The sequence below is a fragment of the Histoplasma capsulatum genome (assembly GCF_000150115.1).
Source record: "Histoplasma capsulatum G186AR genomic scaffold supercont2.7, whole genome shotgun sequence".
Classification (NCBI taxonomy): Eukaryota; Fungi; Ascomycota; class Eurotiomycetes; order Onygenales; family Ajellomycetaceae; genus Histoplasma; species Histoplasma capsulatum.
Window position 1 is genome coordinate 986,751 of NW_025544807.1, and position 18,116 is coordinate 1,004,866.

Genomic DNA, 18,116 nt, shown 5'->3' on the forward strand with positions numbered 1-18,116 from the left:
GCCAGATATGAAACTGTCAAATTGTACCTGTACAGTCTGACTATGTATGTGAAAGAAATGAAGAAGATAAAGCACAAAAAGAATCGCTCATGATCAACAGAGGGAAACGTATACAAGATTGAGAAAGAAAGAGACAGAATAATAAATGCGAGCAGGGAAATACCAAGGCTGGGCGGGAATGTTTTGGGAGGGGTTGGATGTTGAATGCAATCAGAACTGCCTCTTAAGGCATTCTTATGCATCGTAGTTTTATGCGAATCGAATCACATATGGACAAGCTTTCAAACTTCCTTGGGCTGAGACCTTGCCTTCCCGAACCACAGTGCTTGGATTTGGCGCGTGAAGCATGCGGTCACCAGAGTTACTACAGAACGATAAAAGGTCAGATATGAAAGACAAACCCGAGGACATACGATTGCGGGCGGAGAAGTTGTTAGCAATTGACACCTACATCATCAATCCCATGTGGGAGATATTTTGATTCTTGCAGCTGCAGCTAGTTCCGAAAAAGACCGCGTCACCAGCACGACGTTTCGAGAAGGGTACTTTCCTGGAAAAGGGAAAATGAAATGTATTAGCATTCTCGAGATCTCGACGGGAAGCGAATGTGAAAGCCTAGGATGGGGTTTTGCATACTTGAATTTGCCTAGCCTGCTGCTCGAAGCGCAGTACATGGAATATGTCACGCGTAGACCCTCCTTGAAGAGATTTCGTTTCGTGGCTTTGCAAACAGCATAGGCGACAAGTCCGGAGCAATCATAGCCTCCTTTGGTTGGGCCTTTGCATGAGCCGCCACCCCAGACGTACTTCGTGCCCTTCTCTTTCATGGCTATATCAAGGACTTTCTGTCCAACAGTCTTTTTAGGTTTTGGCTTAGGCTTGGGCTTAGGCTTGGGATCAGTGGGTTTATCATTTTCTATACAGCACTGAACATCTTTCCCTGCCGGACAAGTCTAAAAAAAAGGGGGAGGTCAGCTCTGATTCAACCCTTTTGTTCTCAAGGAGGAATATAGCTAAGGTTTTCCTAAATATAGACGAAGGGATATGGGCTAGTAAACATACAGAGCTATTCCCCACGTGGAATTTGCCGCCCTTGCATTTGGTCCTGTTGATATTTTGGCAGAGCCCTGATTTCCCCCCTACTTTGCACTTCACTTCAACGCAGCACTGCATATAAGTTATCAGCATTGAATACACCAACCCATAAGCTTTCAACGAATACATACACGGGTTTCCCCAGAATTCTTGCCACAAGCTCCATCATAGTATACTCCGGTGCATTTGCTCCTTGCCATGCATGTCCCCATGCCGTCCATGGTTTTGCAGCTGGAGCCCACTTTTCGCTCGAATAGTTCAACGGCTGGAGTGGCAGATACCACACTGCCTAGAAGCAGAGCCAGAGAGAAAGTAGAGAAACGCATGATGACGTTCAGGATTGTTGTTTCAATTGATGAAAATATAAATGAGTCAAAGCAAAGAAATGTATCAAGTTTTTTTTTCCCTTTAAAAACTCAAGGAGTGTACCAAACAGATCTAAGGAGTGAATGAAAACATGTCTTGGATGAGGATGATAGTCGTCTTTATAGACATTTTTGAATATCTCTTTAGCAGCACGCTCTGGGGGAAAGAGCGTGAACTGCTGGAGATCAACGAAATATGTTGCTGGTCGGACACGAGATTCGTAGAGACATTAATCGTGTTGATGCATTCCTAAGCTCGTACTCCTAAATTAGCCCTGATCCGCCCAGCGGAAGAGCCCCAGGGGAAAATCTTGGGATACGGGTTAGCATCCGCATTGCCATCGATGGTAGCAGTGCTGCGCATTCCAACAGGACATGGCTCCCTTTTCCTCAGATGGGTAAAAGTGTTGTTTTCAATCCTGTATCAGCCAACAAAAAAAAAAAAAAAAGAAAAGAAAAAGAAAAAGAAAAAGAAAAAGAAAAAGAAAATCGCTGAAGAACTCCGAGGACATCGGCTTTGTCTTCACGCGCAGTGATCCAGCTTTTGAAAAATAGGGGGAGTCGACCCACCTATCTCCAGATCTCGTCTGCTGCTAAGCTCCTCTAATACGGATCTAGGCGAAGCCAGAATCCTGGAGGAAGACCGGGCCGTTCAACGGTTCTAACAAGCAGCAAGTTAGCCGCTCCTGCAGAACTCAGTCGCAGAGTCCATGGCTCTGAGATCGCCAGCTAGAAGAAACTACCGAAATCAAAGATTTTGGTGTCTGCACGTCATCCTATTAGCTCACATTGTGTGGAACAATTCTCGCTTCACCCCTTGAAGGATTTACGAGAACACGATCACGATCCACCTTCTGCTCGCGCTCCAACTCTCGACCCGTCAGCCTCTGTTTCAAATGGGCGACTTTGTTTTACAAAACCCAAGTGCCCAAAATCAATAAGATCAGAGTTATTCGAACCATGCTGGGAAGCGAGCCACCAGTCCATGCTGACTGCGCAGCCCACAAAAACGAAGCGATGCTGCTGCAGGTTTGGTCAAGGGTCACAGGGAGACTAGAGTACGAGCGCGAGACCATACTTTGAAACAAACATGTGTCCCAGAATGGGAAGGAGTTCGTAAAATGGATACTATATTAAGAACAGGATATATTTTCACCCCCTTGGTCGCCCGCGACGGTTGGGTATTCACACCTCGGCGCCAGGATGTGGCTACTTGCAATCCAGGGGAAGGATTTTCGGTACGACATGCGGGTATGCTATACACTGTACTAACGTTGGAAGCAGGTGAACAAGCCCTTTTCCTTGGACGAAATTGAGCCTCTTGTCGTGTGGTATCCTGGACGAGGCTGAATCTCGACGGGACTTCGGCCGGACAAGCCAAAATAGAATCTTGAGGTTCGAGTGAGCGGTTTATTGGGCAGCACTGGCCCGCGGGTCGGTTCGTGAAGGTGGCTACAATCTTTTGTTCTTGTCTGAATCCACCAAAGGGTCACCAACCAGAAAGACCTGTGTGGGGATATGGGAACCTCTGGACAGCTTCGCTGGGGAGTCATGTTATCAGAACCCCAAACGTAACCAGCAACCTTCCAATTTTCTTTCTTGGATTGCCAATAATGAGCGACGCAGTAGAATTTGGGGACCATTAAGTTTCCCTGAATCCAAGCGTTACCTCACATTGCTAATGTCGGTTTGATTCTTTCCGACCGCTGGCAAATCCGAGCTTTTTAAGTATATCATCCAGCTGGAAAGCATGCCTCAACTTATTTCATTGCCAATGCTAATGAATCTCATGCCTGTTATTTTGAGGACGCATCCCAAATCACATGAGTCAATAGTTCAAAAGATAAGTATTTTTTTTTACATATCACCATGAAGGCAACGTTCATTCTCCTTGCCGCGTCTGTTGCGGAGGCCTTCGTTATTCGAGGCCGCCAGGAGCTGTCAGCCCGGGGTGAATTACCTCCTTATTCCCAACCCCCACAGTTATGGAAGGATGAGACTAGTTTCGTACCTCACCTCGCCGAAATGGCTGAAAGTATCGACTGGCTGTTGGAGAACCATCCACACGAAGCAGAAATATTGCAATTAGATCAGGACTTCGATCTTTATAATTGTGGTAGCGACGACGGTGATGATGGCCGGAAAGAGGATTCTTTCATACTCGCTCAACCCCAGACACGCCATGCAGGAGGAAACCGTGAATACCATCCAGACTACGGCCATTTTGATATGACTCTTTACGAGATGATAAATTCCAGCACGCACGCAAAAATCTTCGCAGAGTACATATCCAGGTTCGACGACATCGTGGATTTGCTCCAAAGCACCTCGTCGAAGTTAACAGTGTTTGTTCCCACGGATGAGGCCTTCACGGAAATTAAATCCCAATCAAATCCAGCGGACAGATTGATAAAAAGGGCGATGTTGTATCATATTCTGCCCGGTGAATACTCGAGAAAAGACTTATTCTCCTCGAGAACAATGCCCACCCTGCTCGAATCGGCAGATCTTGGGCATTACCCTCAGCGAATCGGCACACAGTTTGGGCCCAAGGGTTTAACGATGAACTTCCGTTCTTCCATTATTGGGAGTGATCTTGTAAGCGCCACTTTCCATTTGTTCTATTTGCTCCCTTTGTTCTATAAACCGATACTCACTGATCTTCATTACCGCAGTATGGCAAGAATGGCGTTATCCACGTGCTGGACAACTTTCTAATCCCACCGGCTCCAGCGACAGAAACCCTAAATACCCTCCCTTCGACCTTCAGCACCTTCGAATTAGGAATGTATAAGACCGGCCTCGTTGATTATATCAACGACCATTCTACACATGTAGGGTCGACATTGTTCGTTCCCACCAATCAGGCGTTCGAAAACCTTGGTCGTGAAATCAGTGGATATCTCTTCAGTGAATGTGGTGAGAGGTATCTTGAAGCTATATTAAAGTATCATATTGTATGTAACCATACGCTTTACTCGGATGCATATAACAGACCAGTGAAGGAGAATGGGCTAAACCCTGAGTCGTTCCATGTAAGTACTATTTTCTCATCCCTATTCATGGACGCAGGAAGCAGCCCCCCTGGCTAAACTATTCTCATTTGAAAGCTGAATTTGCCTACCCTCCTACCAAAAAGTCATATCACTGTAGATATCGCACAGATGAGTCGCCTCGTTGCATTTAGTGTCAACGGTCATTCCTCCGTCGCGATACCAGATCTTCTTACCCAAGATGGAGTCATCCACGTTCTAAACAAGATTTTGCTTCCGCCTTGCCAACGGAAAGTCCATACCGGCGATTTTCTCTGCGAAGATCCTCAGTCGAGTGACGGGGAAGATGCCTTCAATTTGACCGTTGAAGAATTGATCGAAAGACTGAATCCTTATGTTGACAGCTAACTGGACAGCGGTCGTGTCGAATAGTTTACATTCTTGCACATGCAATTTCTACCACGGGCCGGCGATAATGTCCGGAGGGCGAATAGGAGATGGAACGACGAGAGAGTCCCTGATAGGATCCAGCTCTTGTTATTTTCTTTGACAATTCCTCTTCTTAATTTCCCGGGTCCCGCTTCTTCTATGGTTCTTGGTCGTTCATTGAAGCAACTATTCTTTTTGTGAGAGTAAGGTATATGTTTGGTACTGATGGATTTAGGAATCTTGTATTCTAGCATGGGTTGCTCACATTTTTCCTTCCCTCTAGATGGTCACACTAAAAAGATCAAATATAGGGAGCGATGTAATTTGGTATTGCTCTTGCGATGGATTTACGATGACGTAGTTGAATAACCTAGCAAGAACCCCTAACTTCAGCCACAACAAAATTTAAAACTATGTGACGGACAAGTGGAAAAAAATTCTCTTCTGACAGTAGCTAAACAGGGGAGCTTCCTTTTGAACATGTTGAATTCGCAATACAACAATTTTATGACCCAAATTGCGGGGTCAAATCGGGACGGTTTTTAGCTGCCCGGCTTGCCGAATCAGCCATAGTCTCAACTCCATCATGATATCAAATATGGCATCTGGCATGCATTTCCTTTCCTTTCCGTCCTTGATCTAGTGGAGAGCATTAAAAGGCAATTGTAGGACAAGTATGGCCAATTCCGAGAAGCAAACCATTGTGGTGATCGGGTACAGTACACGTTTTTCAACGAATGCTATGACTTGGAACACAATGTCGTTCACAGCTATTTCACTAACCCTCCTGGATCCCTTTGTAAAAACTAGGGCAGGGATAATTGGAGTGACCTCAGCATTGACCCTCCTCGAGGCCCTTCCACGTCAAAAATACCACATCCTCCTAGCTTCCGAGTACTTCTCTACAGACGATGGACCTAACCCTTCATATGCAACCACACTTTCTGGTGCTCATTACCGGCCCATCCCAGCCACAACACCACAGCTGAAATATGAATCCCATCTGGGAAAACGAACCTACAAACGCTTTAAGGACCTGGCCGCAGCGCACCCGGAGTTCGGTGTGGAGTTTATGGAGGGCATTGAGTATGTATCGGGAGAGGCTACCTCGTCCTACAGAGCTATGTTACCGGAGTATGTCGGGATGGACGGGTTCCGTGTCCTACAAGCCGATGAAATGCCGGAAGGTGTGGAATTTGGAGCTAGGTACGAGGCATACACAGTTGACCCGGATGTATATATGATGCACATCCTGCGGCGGTTTAAGCTTGGCGGAGGAGAGGTACGTCGAATGCGACTGAAGTCTGTCGAGGAGGCATTCGAGATCAACGGGCATGAAATAGTAAAGATAGTGGTTAACTGCACCGGAATTGGAATTGATGATCCGAAATCTTTCGTCATTAAGGGTAGGTTATCTGGTATCAAACTAGCCGTTGTATTATCATTTCCGCCGTCAGGTACAGCATCTGGTTCCCGAGGGCAAAATGGTCTTTTTCTTTTCTTTTTTCTTCTATCTTTTGATTTACTGGGGACCTAAACTAAGCTACACCGTATTCCAGGACAAACATGCCTTGTTTCGAACCCTTGCGATAAAACCATAACACAGCAACTGGCGGACGGCACTTGGTCATTTCTCATACCCCGCCCCTTAAACGGCGGCACCATTGTGGGCGGTACAAAACAGCCTAATGACTGGAACCCGGAGCCGTCTCTCGCTGTTCGCGAACAATTGCTCAAAAACGCAGCGAAACTATATCCCTCTATTTTAAACAAACAGGGCCAGTTCGATGTAATCCGGGATATTGTGGGACTCCGTCCGGCAAGACAAGGCGGTATGCGCCTGGAATTAGAGACACTGCCCGGTGGCAACCGCAAGATCGCCCATGCATATGGGCTTGCTGGGAGAGGCGTGGAGTTGAGCTGGGGAGTGGCAGAGGAAGTATTGAGGCTGGTGCAAGCTGCGCTGGAAGATGAAGGACTTTGCCTATGAGGAAAGCCTAGTGGCCTAAGTGCAAATGGTATCTGATTCTAAAAATCAATGTTAGGATGGCAACCCGTGGAAAGCCTAGAGTATATAGTTCTTGGTACTTTGGTATGCATTGCCCCGCCATTCTTCAAGCCATTGGGGGCTAGGGCATATGATGGATAATTCCGTGCTTCTTTCCGTGTTTCTGGCGTCGTGCGCTACATTCGCAGGAACATAGTAATGAATCTACCATTTGGAAAATCTGATAAATCCTGATTCTCTCGTGTATTTCTTTTGGTCGTCGTCGGGGATTCGGCCGTCATTCAACCAAAGCTTGGTTCGCTTAAAGGTATCGGGTCGTTGTAACCCTACCTTCGTACCACCTGTTAATAGTTGCTTGGCCAGACGAAACAACTCAGAAACCTCCTTGAAAACTATCTTGTAGCTATAAATACTAATCGATACTCAAGCACTACACGAACCCCTGGTTCATCGAATAAGGCCATTCTCCGCGCACCCCGTAAACTGCCTCTCTTTCCAAAACCGACGTGGGCCCGTTTGATTTACTATCGCAATGGCCCCTCTCAAGGCTGGAGACTCTTTCCCCGCAGATGTCAAGTTTTCGTGAGCAACCCATCTCCCCAATTACCAGTGACGCATCTCAAAGAGTGTGTGGATGGGCCATTGGCTCATAGGCTATATTGATGGGCAGATACATTCCTTGGAGCGAAGAGAAGGGAGATATCACTGCATGCGGTGTTCCCCGGACATACGACGCATCGAAGGAGTGGGCAGATAAAAAAGTTGTCCTGTTTGCTGTTCCTGGTACGTCAATAGAGATCCTAAGTACAATCCCAGCAGTGTTCATTTGCTTCCAGCCATTGTGTTCCGGAACCTCGAAGTCAACGAGCTATGTTCGCTCAGCGACCCAACATTGATCAACCCAAATTGATGATGAGGTTTCCAAATCAGGTGCATTCACACCCAGCTGTTCCGCAAGCCATCTCCCCGGTTATATTAAGAACCTGCAAAAACTCAGAGCCAAAGGCGTCGATGTTGTTGCCGTCCTTGCCTCCAACGATGCTTTCGTGATGAGCGCATGGGGAAAAGCGAATATGGTAACCGGCAATGATATTGTATGACTCACTTATACACTCACCTTGTTCCATTTTCTTTTTTCCAGAGATGCAGCGCAATCTTGGGTGATTGACAAACAAAATGGCTGATACAAAGCTTTTATATTGTTTCTAGCTCTTCCTAAGCGATCCAGATGCGGCGTTCTCCAAGAGCATTGGCTGGACCATGGGCGAACGGACTGCTCGGTATGCCCTCATTCTTGACCATGGGAAAGTGACTTATGCTGAGAAAGAGCCTGGGCGGGACGTAACGGTATGTTCGCATTGTGCGGGAAGTGCTCTTGGAAGTCTGTGGCAAAATTGAGATATGTAGAGCTGACTAGGTGATTGTTGAATTTAAATATAGGTGTCCAGTGCTGAAGCAGTCCTATCCAAGCTATAAGCTACTGGAATATACGGAATTCTTGTGGTTGCGGGGGGGCTAAAGTAGACAAATAAAATACTCATATGGCTGAGTTTCTGTCTCTTTGATATTGGCGGAGGGGATCGCTTGACAAAGCTCTTTTTGTAGACGGATAAAATAACAATAGAATTCAATTCAATTCGGGGTAGTGCAAGTCGGAAGAATTCATATAATTATGATTCCATAGAACCAAGTTACTTCAACACGCAGAGAATTTGCGCAGCCAACTCCGTCAGATTTTAAGAACAATGGACATTTGGAAGTAAAAAGTGCTCAATAAATAATAAGCCTAAAATATGATTGTCATTTTTTTGCTAAACCTATTTTAACATGGGAGCTGAGTGACCAACACCAACGCCAAGCTCCCCCAGCCAAACAAAACTGATCCAGACATCGCAGGTCATCAACCCAGCAAAACACCACCAAACTCCTCCGCTGCACGCGCGCAGACGCCCCTGGCACTCAATGGGCCCAAAACTGACCCGTGCCGCTACTTCCGCCCTAAGCACAACAGGAGCAAAGCGTAAAATACCCCTCTCTGACTCCTCAGCGCGAAAGCGCGCCAGAACATACGATGCCCGCTCCCTTGCCGTACAGGGCTCTGACGCCGCGCTCTCCAAGACCGGCGAACTGGATGTGTCGGCCTTTGTAGCGGCGCGGGAGTTCGAAATCCGCGCGCTGGAGGCGGGCATCCGCAATTCGAAAGCGGCATTGGCGTCAAGGGCCTTTCAGCAGGTCCCGAGGAACTTGAGGAGGAGGACGGCTAGCCATAATGTTAAGAGGGTGCCGAGTCGGTTGAGGGCAAGGGCAAGGAGGGAGGTAAGAAATATATATGTGTATATTGTTGGTTGGTTGGTTTTGCGTGTGCTTGAGAGGATGTTTGGGTGTGGGTGTGTTTTTTCTGTGATTCACACATATACTGATACTTTTATACTTGAGAGAGGGGAATTAGATGATTGAGGATAATACACCGACAGTCACAGCTCGGCGACGCAAGCCTACGAAGCTCCTACGCTTGCGATTAGAGACTGCTAGACGACTTCAGAATCTCAATTCCCGTTCCAAAGCTAGACGGGCCGCGAGAAAAGCTGCAGGGTTGTTTCAAGATCCCGCCCTTGAGGTAGAGGTGGAAGGGGATGGGGGCAATAAAAAAAGAAAACCCTGTCATGACATAAACATAGCGCCCCGCATACCCAAAATTAAGAAAAACCGACTCTCCCATCCCGAAAAGCCGCAGTCGAAGTTCAAAAAGCGCCAACGGTGCAAATCTTGGCTTCCAACCCATATGTTCCACGCTAAGAGAGCACACATGACAAGCCCCAAGGAGCCGCTGTGGAGATTTGTGGTACCACTAAGCCCCACGGAGAAGAGTTATAGACCTACGCATAGGGCTAGTGGCGCGAGAGGTGCGGTTGTATGGGACATGAGTTATATCTCGACGATTGGCTTGGAAGGGGTCGAGGCAAGCTTGGAAGGACTGTTTAGGGTTTTGGGTGTTTGCGGGGAAGAGGCATGGGGAAATAAAGGGAGGAAGTGGAGGACTGGGACGAGAAGCTTGGAAGTTTGGCTGTTTGAGAGGGAAGTGGGAGCGGAAGGGGGGGGAAGCGGAAGACCTATTGCCCCTGTTACTCTTGTCTGGTGCGTGGAGAAGACAGCCAAGACGAGCGGAGATGGGGATGTCGAGATGCCTGATGCTGGGAAGAAGCTGAAGAAGCCTAGGCGGAAGATGTTCTTAAGAGTTCATCCGTCAGCTTTCTTGCAAGTGTGGGAGGAGTTGTTGAAAGCAGCGAAACTACAGAACCCGCAAGTTATGATCGAGGATCTTAGATTTGATATTGGAAGTATCGATGTCACTGGGCCCGCTGCAACGGAGATCTTGCTTGCCGCTCTCAAGCCCATACCACCACCCGAGGGGGAAAAATGGCCTGAGGGCTCTCCTGAAGCAACGTGGGATTCTCTTTCGGGTCTCACGAATGCAGCGTCACTTCCGCAAAACGCTGTCCTAGCTTTCAATATATCCGACCCTCGCCTCCGCCATCCCCTTCGAACCATTCAGCCTCCGACTTCAGAGTCCTGTTTGAATGAACTCGCGATCACCCTCTCGTCATGGACACCTGACTCTACACAACTTAAACCAGACATATTTTCTCGCCCCGCGCGACTAACAGCCTCCCGGCTTCTACCTAGCCAAAAAGCTATAAACCGCCGGAAATCCCTGGCTAATCCGGGCGAGTATCCCTCGCCAAAACCTACAGATCCGTGCATTCCAGTCCTTATCCTCGCGTCACGGCCAAAATCTTTATCCAACGGAGGAAACTCCCAGGGTACCTACACAGTGCTCTTGCCGTGGAAATGTGTTGTGCCTGTCTGGTATTCGGTCATGTACTACCCACTATCCTCTGGTGGGAACCCTCGTTTCGGTGGCCTGCTGGAAAAGCAGCAACTTGCGTTCGAAAGTGGAGAGCCTTGGTTCCCAGGCGACTTTCCAGGGACAAACGCAGGATGGGCATGGGAGATTCGTGAGAGGGACATTCGACGCGGGGAATGGGAGCGTAAACCAAAGGGGAAACGTGTCGAGTATGATAGCATCGACATAGGAGGTCTGAAGAAGGGAGAGATTGGAGAGGGTTGGGCCTGCGATTGGGAGCGGCTTGTTAAGCCTAATATCCCTATATCAGACGGGGAATGTTCCAAACCCGACTCCACTACCATTGTTGAAGTAAAGAAGGATGCCCTGACAGCAGAAGAGACCAATCAGCGGGAAACAAGCAAGGGAGAGGGCAAGAAGAAAGAAAAGCGGAAGAATACATCCACTCCGTCCACTTCCACCTCTACATATACACACACCAAGCCATCACCGCCACCTCTCCACATCCACCACCTCCCTTCCCTTCTCGCCTCTACAATCCTCAAGATAAAAACTACCCAAAAATCTCCTGCCAATCTCCCTGCCCGTCTGCAATCCCTCCTCATCCACCCCGCCCTCGCCACCGTAAACCTCACCCTCATCAACCGCGGCACCCCAATTCCGCGAGCCCGCCTCTACCGCCTCCCAACCACAAATCCCTCCCTGCGCAACGACTGGCTAGCCCTCCTCGACCCCTCCGCGCGTACACCCAGCGCCCAGAAACAGAGCAAAAAGCAAAATCAGCAGCAGGCCATCCTGGCGCAAAACAGCAGCAAACTACTCCCCACCAATCTCTCTGCTGACCCAGAACCGGCAGCCCACCTGCCCATGCCGGGTGAGGAGGATTTGATTGGCTTTGTCACGACGGGGAATTTTAATTTGGGGCAAGGGAGGGGGACGGGTGTTGCCTCTATTTTGGTTCAGAGGGTGGGTGTTTATGATGGTTCTAGCTCTAACCTTGAGTGCACAGCTGGCCCTTCTTCCGGAGATAGTGACATTAGTGGGATTACGCGGGTTCGGATGAATGGTAAGGGGACAACGGGGGTGAAGGGGGTGAAGGGGCGTATGTTCTCCCGAGAGTATTTGTCCAGAGTGTGTATTGTCCGATCTGCGGGAGAGAGGGTGGGGAGGTTGGGGGTTTGGGAGGTAATGTGAGATTTCTACCAAGGGATCGATATAGAGTAAGGTTTTAGTGAAATTGTTTTTGTATTTGTATTTGTATACTAGGATGTTATGAGATGAAATTTATGAAGCGTAGAAGGAAAGTTAACTAGCTACTGTATAGTTTGCAACGAGCGGTTTTCAATTCCCCTTGACCGACTATATATAGGAAACGTATATAGTTATCTTATTATACATTTATTTTTCACTTCATCAAGAGACGGGAAAAGCACGCGAAATATCGTCATTTTCTAAACCGTTTCCTGCTAAAAGTGAGCAGGAACATGTGAAGTCGAAAAAAGCCAGCAATCAAAAACATTATATATGTATACATTTCAAAGCCAGAAAAGAATAGTCTCTTCTCCACTCCAAAAACAAATTCCCGCACCAACCGCCACTACGACGCTTGGTCATCGAAGCTCACCTATCATAAAATACATTCGATCACAAAAGGTCCCATCCGCCTACCCAACAACTTTCTCCACCCACAGCCTCTCCAACCGCCCAACCTCCCTCTTAAACCCCTCAACCTCCCTCCAGCAGTCCAGCGGCCTCTTCTCATTTCCCCTCAAACACCTCACGACTTCCTCCCGCGCTTTCTCCACCCCTGCATCTAGCTCCCGAACCCTCCGTCTCTCCGCTAACTTGGCGCTCAGTGCCGAGATCTCCTGCTGCACCTGCGCGCTGCTTAGTTCCTTTATCGGTACGCCGTTCGCGGCGGTAACTGTGGATTTTGGGGAAGACTGGAGGGAGCGCTCGGCGGGGGAACCGGGGCCAGAGAGGGGGACGCGCGGGGCATCGAGTGAGAGGGATGGGTCCGTGTTGTGGGAATTAGATTGGGGTTGGGAGATGGCGGTGTCAGGAGGGGATTGATCTGCAATGTGCTTTGCGAGGTCGGAAAGGGTCTGTGTTTCGCGGGCACGGATGCGCTCGAGCTCTGCAGCGATACGGTTCTGGATGTGGAGTTCTATCGTTTGTGCACGGGAGGAATCGGTCTGCGGGGTTGTTGCTCTGCGATTAGTCTTGGGCATATAGATATTTGGGATTTTGCTGCATTTAGGGGGTGAGGTGTTGTTGCTCCGGGATATGTGGGGAGGGGGATCTAGATTTGTTGTTAGGGATACGTATCTGTACATACCTCTGAGCTCGCCTGCAAGGATTCGACAAACTCCTGTGAGAATTGAATTGGGGTGCCACTATACACTCACCAATTCGCATGGTTAGCTAGTTGCGCCCTTTCCTGACCACGACAAAAAATCATCATCCAACTGAAATATCAAGTTCCGGGGCGAAAAGCAACATCATGATGAAGCAAGCATTCAATTCGCAAGCATCGTGGTGATACAAATGGCCAGCAACTGAAAATCTCTCTTCTCTTTCTTCCTCTTATTGACCATCCGCCGCCCAAAAGAAATAAAACCTCCTCCTCCTCTCCGCACAGCTAGACAACACAACGTAGCCCACAAATCCAAAAAATCCCATCAAAATAGCAGTGTCCATATCCAAACAATCGACACCCAACACATCCACGAACACGAATACAAACACAAACACAAAAGAACTAAGCGAAGCGCAAAAAAGAAAAAGAAAGAGAGAAAGAAAGACACACATGTGAGGAGAACAACAACAAGCCCTGTATTTCAAAGCAGAGAGAGCCCCCAACTCACCTCGAGAATATATGTCTAGTCCCAGCCCCCGTCGCTGTCGCAGGTTTCGATCCGCCCGCTCCCATCTCGTCGTCTCGACAGATAGGTATAGTACAAAACGTGTGTGGGATGTAATACGTCGCCGGGATTTGACAATTCGCTCTCGGGGGGGGGTTTTTTTGTGTTGCCGGGAGCACGGTACGTGCGGATGAAAAACCGGGGGAAGAGCCAAAAAAAAAAAAAAAATGAATAGTCCGGGTAGGGATCGGATGGAGAGGAAGCGGCGTGTTCGGTCAATTGGGCTTCCAGCACAAAAATTATAAATAAGCCCGTCTGGTTGAATTCAAATAGAGTGGGAATGAATTAATGAGGATGGAAGCGTTGAAGATAGCCATGATCATGTGATCATGGTCATGTGAGATAGACGCTTGTGGGAGGATAATGTGGGATGGTTGATCTTGTTATTGTTGTGGTCGCTAGCTAACTATATAGGGGTAATCATGTGCGGTGGAGGGCCACCTGGGCAACTAGTGTCCAACACCCCCCCACATGCCAACATGTGTGATGTGTTCCTACAAATATTCCATGCTAACTATCTTAATCTAGATCATTCCAAAAACATGCTATATACAGAAATTTAATCATTCTCACTGTTGTCAGTGAAAAGTTCTAGTAATTTAATGAAATATCTAAATGCCACTGTGCTCAGAGATTTGATTAATCTATCTGCTATTATATTCTCAGTAAAAATATGATTAATTGAAATAATATCTTTGTTCAGTTGCATGTAAGAATAGTGAAAGCAAATATTAATATACTTGCTGCATACTGTGATCACAGCAATGATAATTAGATTGATTAAATCTTTATTATCTATTCTGATGAGCAAAAAATTCTTTGCTGTAATAAATTCTAGTTTTATTATTATATTGTATAATTATATTGCTTTATATACTGCTTTACTGAGTGTTATATATTCTATCTTATTTAAATTTAAAGAAATACAAGATTGTTTAAATAAACATCATGAAATTGATATATCTACTAACTTGAATATAAAGTCTGAGATAGATTTATATTTACTGTTCAATGATTCTGCTTAATCTGAATCTGTATAATCTATCAGCAGATATAATATATTAAGAAATTCATCAATCTCATTTTTAAGATTTTCATATAAAATGTCTAGATTATTTATTTCTTTTAGATATTATATAATATAGAGAAGAGTTTTTTATATTTTAAATATAGATACAGTATTCTTCTGCATTAATAGAGATACTGTTTATATAATATCTGAATATAATTTGACTATCAGATACTGCAAACACTCTACTCTGTATTGATATTATTTTTTAATAAACTCTTCTTCTTATTCTAATACAGAGGCATTGTCTATTTTCATTCTCTCAAGTATTAATATAAAGACAGAGATGATGTTGTCTAGATGGAAATCTTACACTAAATAATTGATATAATATCTCAATATCAATTTTATAATATTATCAGAGTGATGTTCAATCTTCATACTCAAGTATTTTAAAGATTCTTTCAAATCTTTTATTTCTAATTTATTAATAAGAGTATTAACTAGTCAATTAGTATCTGCTGAATCTTCTACTATAATATAAAGATTGTTTATATAAATTGTTATATAAAGATAATTGCAGAATGTATGATATTATAGAGTAGAGTTATAGAGATTAGATTTGAAGTCATTCTCACAGAGTAATGCTGTAAGAAAATTGTATCAAATCTTAGCAGTAAGATTCAATTTATATAGAGAGTCTATAACAGCACAAATCATTGTATATGAAGTTTTTATCTTAAATTCAGTAGATTGCTGTATATAAATTGTTTTATTAAGTTGACTGTGCAGATAGATTATAACTATATCAATCTAATACAAGTTCTAATCTCACTTCACTGCTACTGTAAATATTATATGATTAGTAGTATTATTAATAATGAGTATATATATTTCTTTACATATGCTCTTCTTTAATCAATTGCTGTATACTATTTATTAAGATTTTTATAATATATCATCAGAATTCATATTAAGATTCTGAGAACAATCTTTTTTAATATAAACTCAGCAGCTGAGAGCCACTGATTTATTAAAAAAGATATCAGAATATGAAATTATTATTCAAATATTTCTTTATTTTAAATCTGTAATTTTATATTTCATCAACTTTTATCAATATTCATCAATCTCTTCATATCTACTAATGATATTCTTATATTCTTTCAGAATGAAATCAGTGAGAGAAGAAGAAATATAGATAATGAATGCTTTTGCTAATTTTATTCATTCAGTATTAATTAATTTGAGAACAGCAGTATTGTTAATAAGATAAGTCACTGAATTTACAGCTTTGAATATTGTATAATTAGTATCAATCTACAGAGTTATAGATTTCTTTACAGAGAAAACAATATCACTAATGATAATTATTTTATCAATTGTAGAACTTCAGAGACAGTAGATTGAGTTGCTATAAAATTCTATAAATTTAAATATTTCTGCTCTGATGAACAGCTTATTGATAGATTTTTGAAATTTATAAAGATATATATAAACATTAACATCTAGCTCTCTAAAATAATGAAGTTGAGATGAGATATTGATTAGTGCTGAGAATGAAATAATATAGAGGTATTATATAGATACTTCATCAATATTGTTGATAGATCAGTATTTCTCATTATACAGAGTGATAGATATCAGTATGTTGTTGATAATTGCAACTACTGTTTTGAAAATATCTGCTCAGAACTTCTTCAGTATATTTATATCTATAAACACTGCTCTAGCACACATTATTATTGTGTGAATTTCTCTCTCAGAAACACTATCTTGATAAAAGGATTGAGATATAGTAAATTTTCAGATAGTGTCATCTTTGATTATTATTATTGTTATTTTATTTGATTGAAAGATATCATCAATATTGATTCTAACTAGTATCAGTAGTATGAAGCTGAGATTTTTTATAAATTGAACTCAGTGAGTGTAAAATTCAATAGCTTGATTTTTAGTGTATAAAAAATAGATTCATCTATAACAGATAATATCATTAGTAATAAGTATATAATATTTGATTTTTTGATGAGATTCTATAGAGTAATTGAATATATCATTCAGTGTACAACCATCATCAGCAAGATTGATATGAATATATTATATTACTTACAACACTTGTAATATAAAAGTTTATAAAAACTTATATATTATATCTGCTTTGATACAGCTGTCACAGAAAAAGTCTGTTTTAGATTTTTTAATATAAATATTAGATAATAAGTTCTTCACTAGTGTGATGATTGTATCAGTGTGGATATACTCTAGAGTAATATATTATTTCATAAGTGTTTTTATCAGAGAGTTGTGATTGCTAGATTGATTACTAGATTTTCTCATAATTATTGACATTGTATTTCTGTAATTGTAAGATTTGATTATAAAATGAACAGTCTGAGATAAGTGATGAATATCTATTTGAGATTCTTATTCTATTATTTTATAGACTGATTCTTTGAATGTATGAACAGCAGTGAAATTGACACTGTTTGAGGCTTTTATTATAAAATAAAAAGAGATGATATCAGATAATTGATATCTGAAACCTTGATTTTCTAACTTTATGAAGAATAGAAGATTGATAGTGAGATTGAGAATTCAGTGAATATAATCTACTGAGATATTCCTCTTTTCTAATTTTAAAAAAATATCATCTATTTTCTTAACTCATTCTATATCATCATTTATAGTGATTATCTCTAAATCTCTTTTGAATAACTTTGTATACATTAATAAGTATCTTTCATCTATCATATTAAAGCTTGCACAGATGTTGAGATATTAAGGTTTAAATATTATAGTGAATGATATAGATAAAGCAAATGCTGTGTTGATATTAGATTGTAAGATAAGAAAATCTGATACTCTGATATCAGTAGATTTATTATTATCTTTATTCTTCTTCTTATTCTTTCTCTTCTTTTTAGTATTTTCAGTGTTGTCAGTACTTTTATTATTCTTATTCTTCTTTCTTCATTATTCAGATGCTTTGTCAGAGTTCAGATAATAGCAATTAATCTTTATATACTCTGAAATCTTGCAGTATCTGCACTGTGAGATTATAATAATGATTATAATATTATCATCATTATTATTAGTAGCTGTGTTGATTTTTGAAGCTTTGAGATGTTCAGAACCCTCTGATTTACTCATTTGATAAGCAATTTATTTTGTAAAATTATTAATATCTAGATTAATAATCAGACTCTGATCTGTTCTGTAGAATGTATTAAGATATAATTTGATATAGATTCTCTGATAATCTCAGAGGCTGATAATAAAGAAATTATAAAGATAGTTTTTATTATAATTCTCTGTTAGTTGTCACATGCAAGTAGATAGATAGTAATATCAATATATATATATCAGATAATCACTGTTCTTGACATGCAAGTGAGTAAGTTCTTTGAGAATATTAATTCTTTTCT

At 42.9% G+C, this 18,116-nt stretch overlaps 7 protein-coding genes across 7 annotated transcripts; 4 read left to right on the top strand and 3 right to left on the bottom strand.

The window, feature by feature from the left end:
* Positions 1–249: 249 nt before the first annotated feature.
* HCBG_05625 (uncharacterized protein) lies at positions 250–1,421 on the bottom strand (the record flags this gene model as incomplete). The annotated part of the gene is made up of 3 exons (XM_045432674.1): positions 250–364; positions 637–953; positions 1,227–1,421. 3 exons carry the CDS (start codon positions 1,419–1,421, stop codon positions 250–252), a joined length of 627 nt encoding a protein of 208 aa, XP_045286790.1.
* Positions 1,422–2,074: 653 nt separating this feature from the next.
* On the bottom strand, positions 2,075–3,013 carry HCBG_05626 (uncharacterized protein; the record flags this gene model as incomplete). The annotated part of the gene is made up of 4 exons (XM_045432675.1): positions 2,075–2,121; positions 2,204–2,224; positions 2,275–2,364; positions 2,734–3,013. The coding sequence occupies 4 exons, from the start codon at positions 3,011–3,013 to the stop codon at positions 2,075–2,077; spliced, it is 438 nt and encodes a 145-aa protein (XP_045286791.1).
* A 224-nt stretch (positions 3,014–3,237) lies between these two features.
* Positions 3,238–5,129, top strand: HCBG_05627 (fasciclin domain family; the record flags this gene model as incomplete). Its single annotated transcript, XM_045432676.1, has 3 exons — positions 3,238–4,058; positions 4,136–4,495; positions 4,571–5,129. The coding sequence occupies 3 exons, from the start codon at positions 3,330–3,332 to the stop codon at positions 4,859–4,861; spliced, it is 1,380 nt and encodes a 459-aa protein (XP_045286792.1).
* Positions 5,130–5,558: 429 nt separating this feature from the next.
* HCBG_05628 (FAD dependent oxidoreductase) lies at positions 5,559–6,872 on the top strand (the record flags this gene model as incomplete). The annotated part of the gene is made up of 2 exons (XM_045432677.1): positions 5,559–6,288; positions 6,442–6,872. 2 exons carry the CDS (start codon positions 5,559–5,561, stop codon positions 6,870–6,872), a joined length of 1,161 nt encoding a protein of 386 aa, XP_045286793.1.
* Positions 6,873–7,422: 550 nt separating this feature from the next.
* Positions 7,423–8,599, top strand: HCBG_05629 (allergen Asp F3; the record flags this gene model as incomplete). The annotated part of the gene is made up of 5 exons (XM_045432678.1): positions 7,423–7,472; positions 7,561–7,673; positions 7,821–7,984; positions 8,100–8,237; positions 8,331–8,599. 5 exons carry the CDS (start codon positions 7,423–7,425, stop codon positions 8,364–8,366), a joined length of 501 nt encoding a protein of 166 aa, XP_045286794.1.
* Positions 8,600–9,339: 740 nt separating this feature from the next.
* Positions 9,340–12,048, top strand: HCBG_05630 (ribonuclease P/MRP protein subunit; the record flags this gene model as incomplete). The annotated part of the gene is made up of 1 exon (XM_045432679.1): positions 9,340–12,048. One exon carries the CDS (start codon positions 9,340–9,342, stop codon positions 11,947–11,949), a length of 2,610 nt encoding a protein of 869 aa, XP_045286795.1.
* A 371-nt stretch (positions 12,049–12,419) lies between these two features.
* Positions 12,420–13,687, bottom strand: HCBG_05631 (DUF1690 domain-containing protein; the record flags this gene model as incomplete). Its single annotated transcript, XM_045432680.1, has 3 exons — positions 12,420–12,950; positions 13,094–13,151; positions 13,623–13,687. 3 exons carry the CDS (start codon positions 13,685–13,687, stop codon positions 12,420–12,422), a joined length of 654 nt encoding a protein of 217 aa, XP_045286796.1.
* Positions 13,688–18,116: the final 4,429 nt, after the last annotated feature.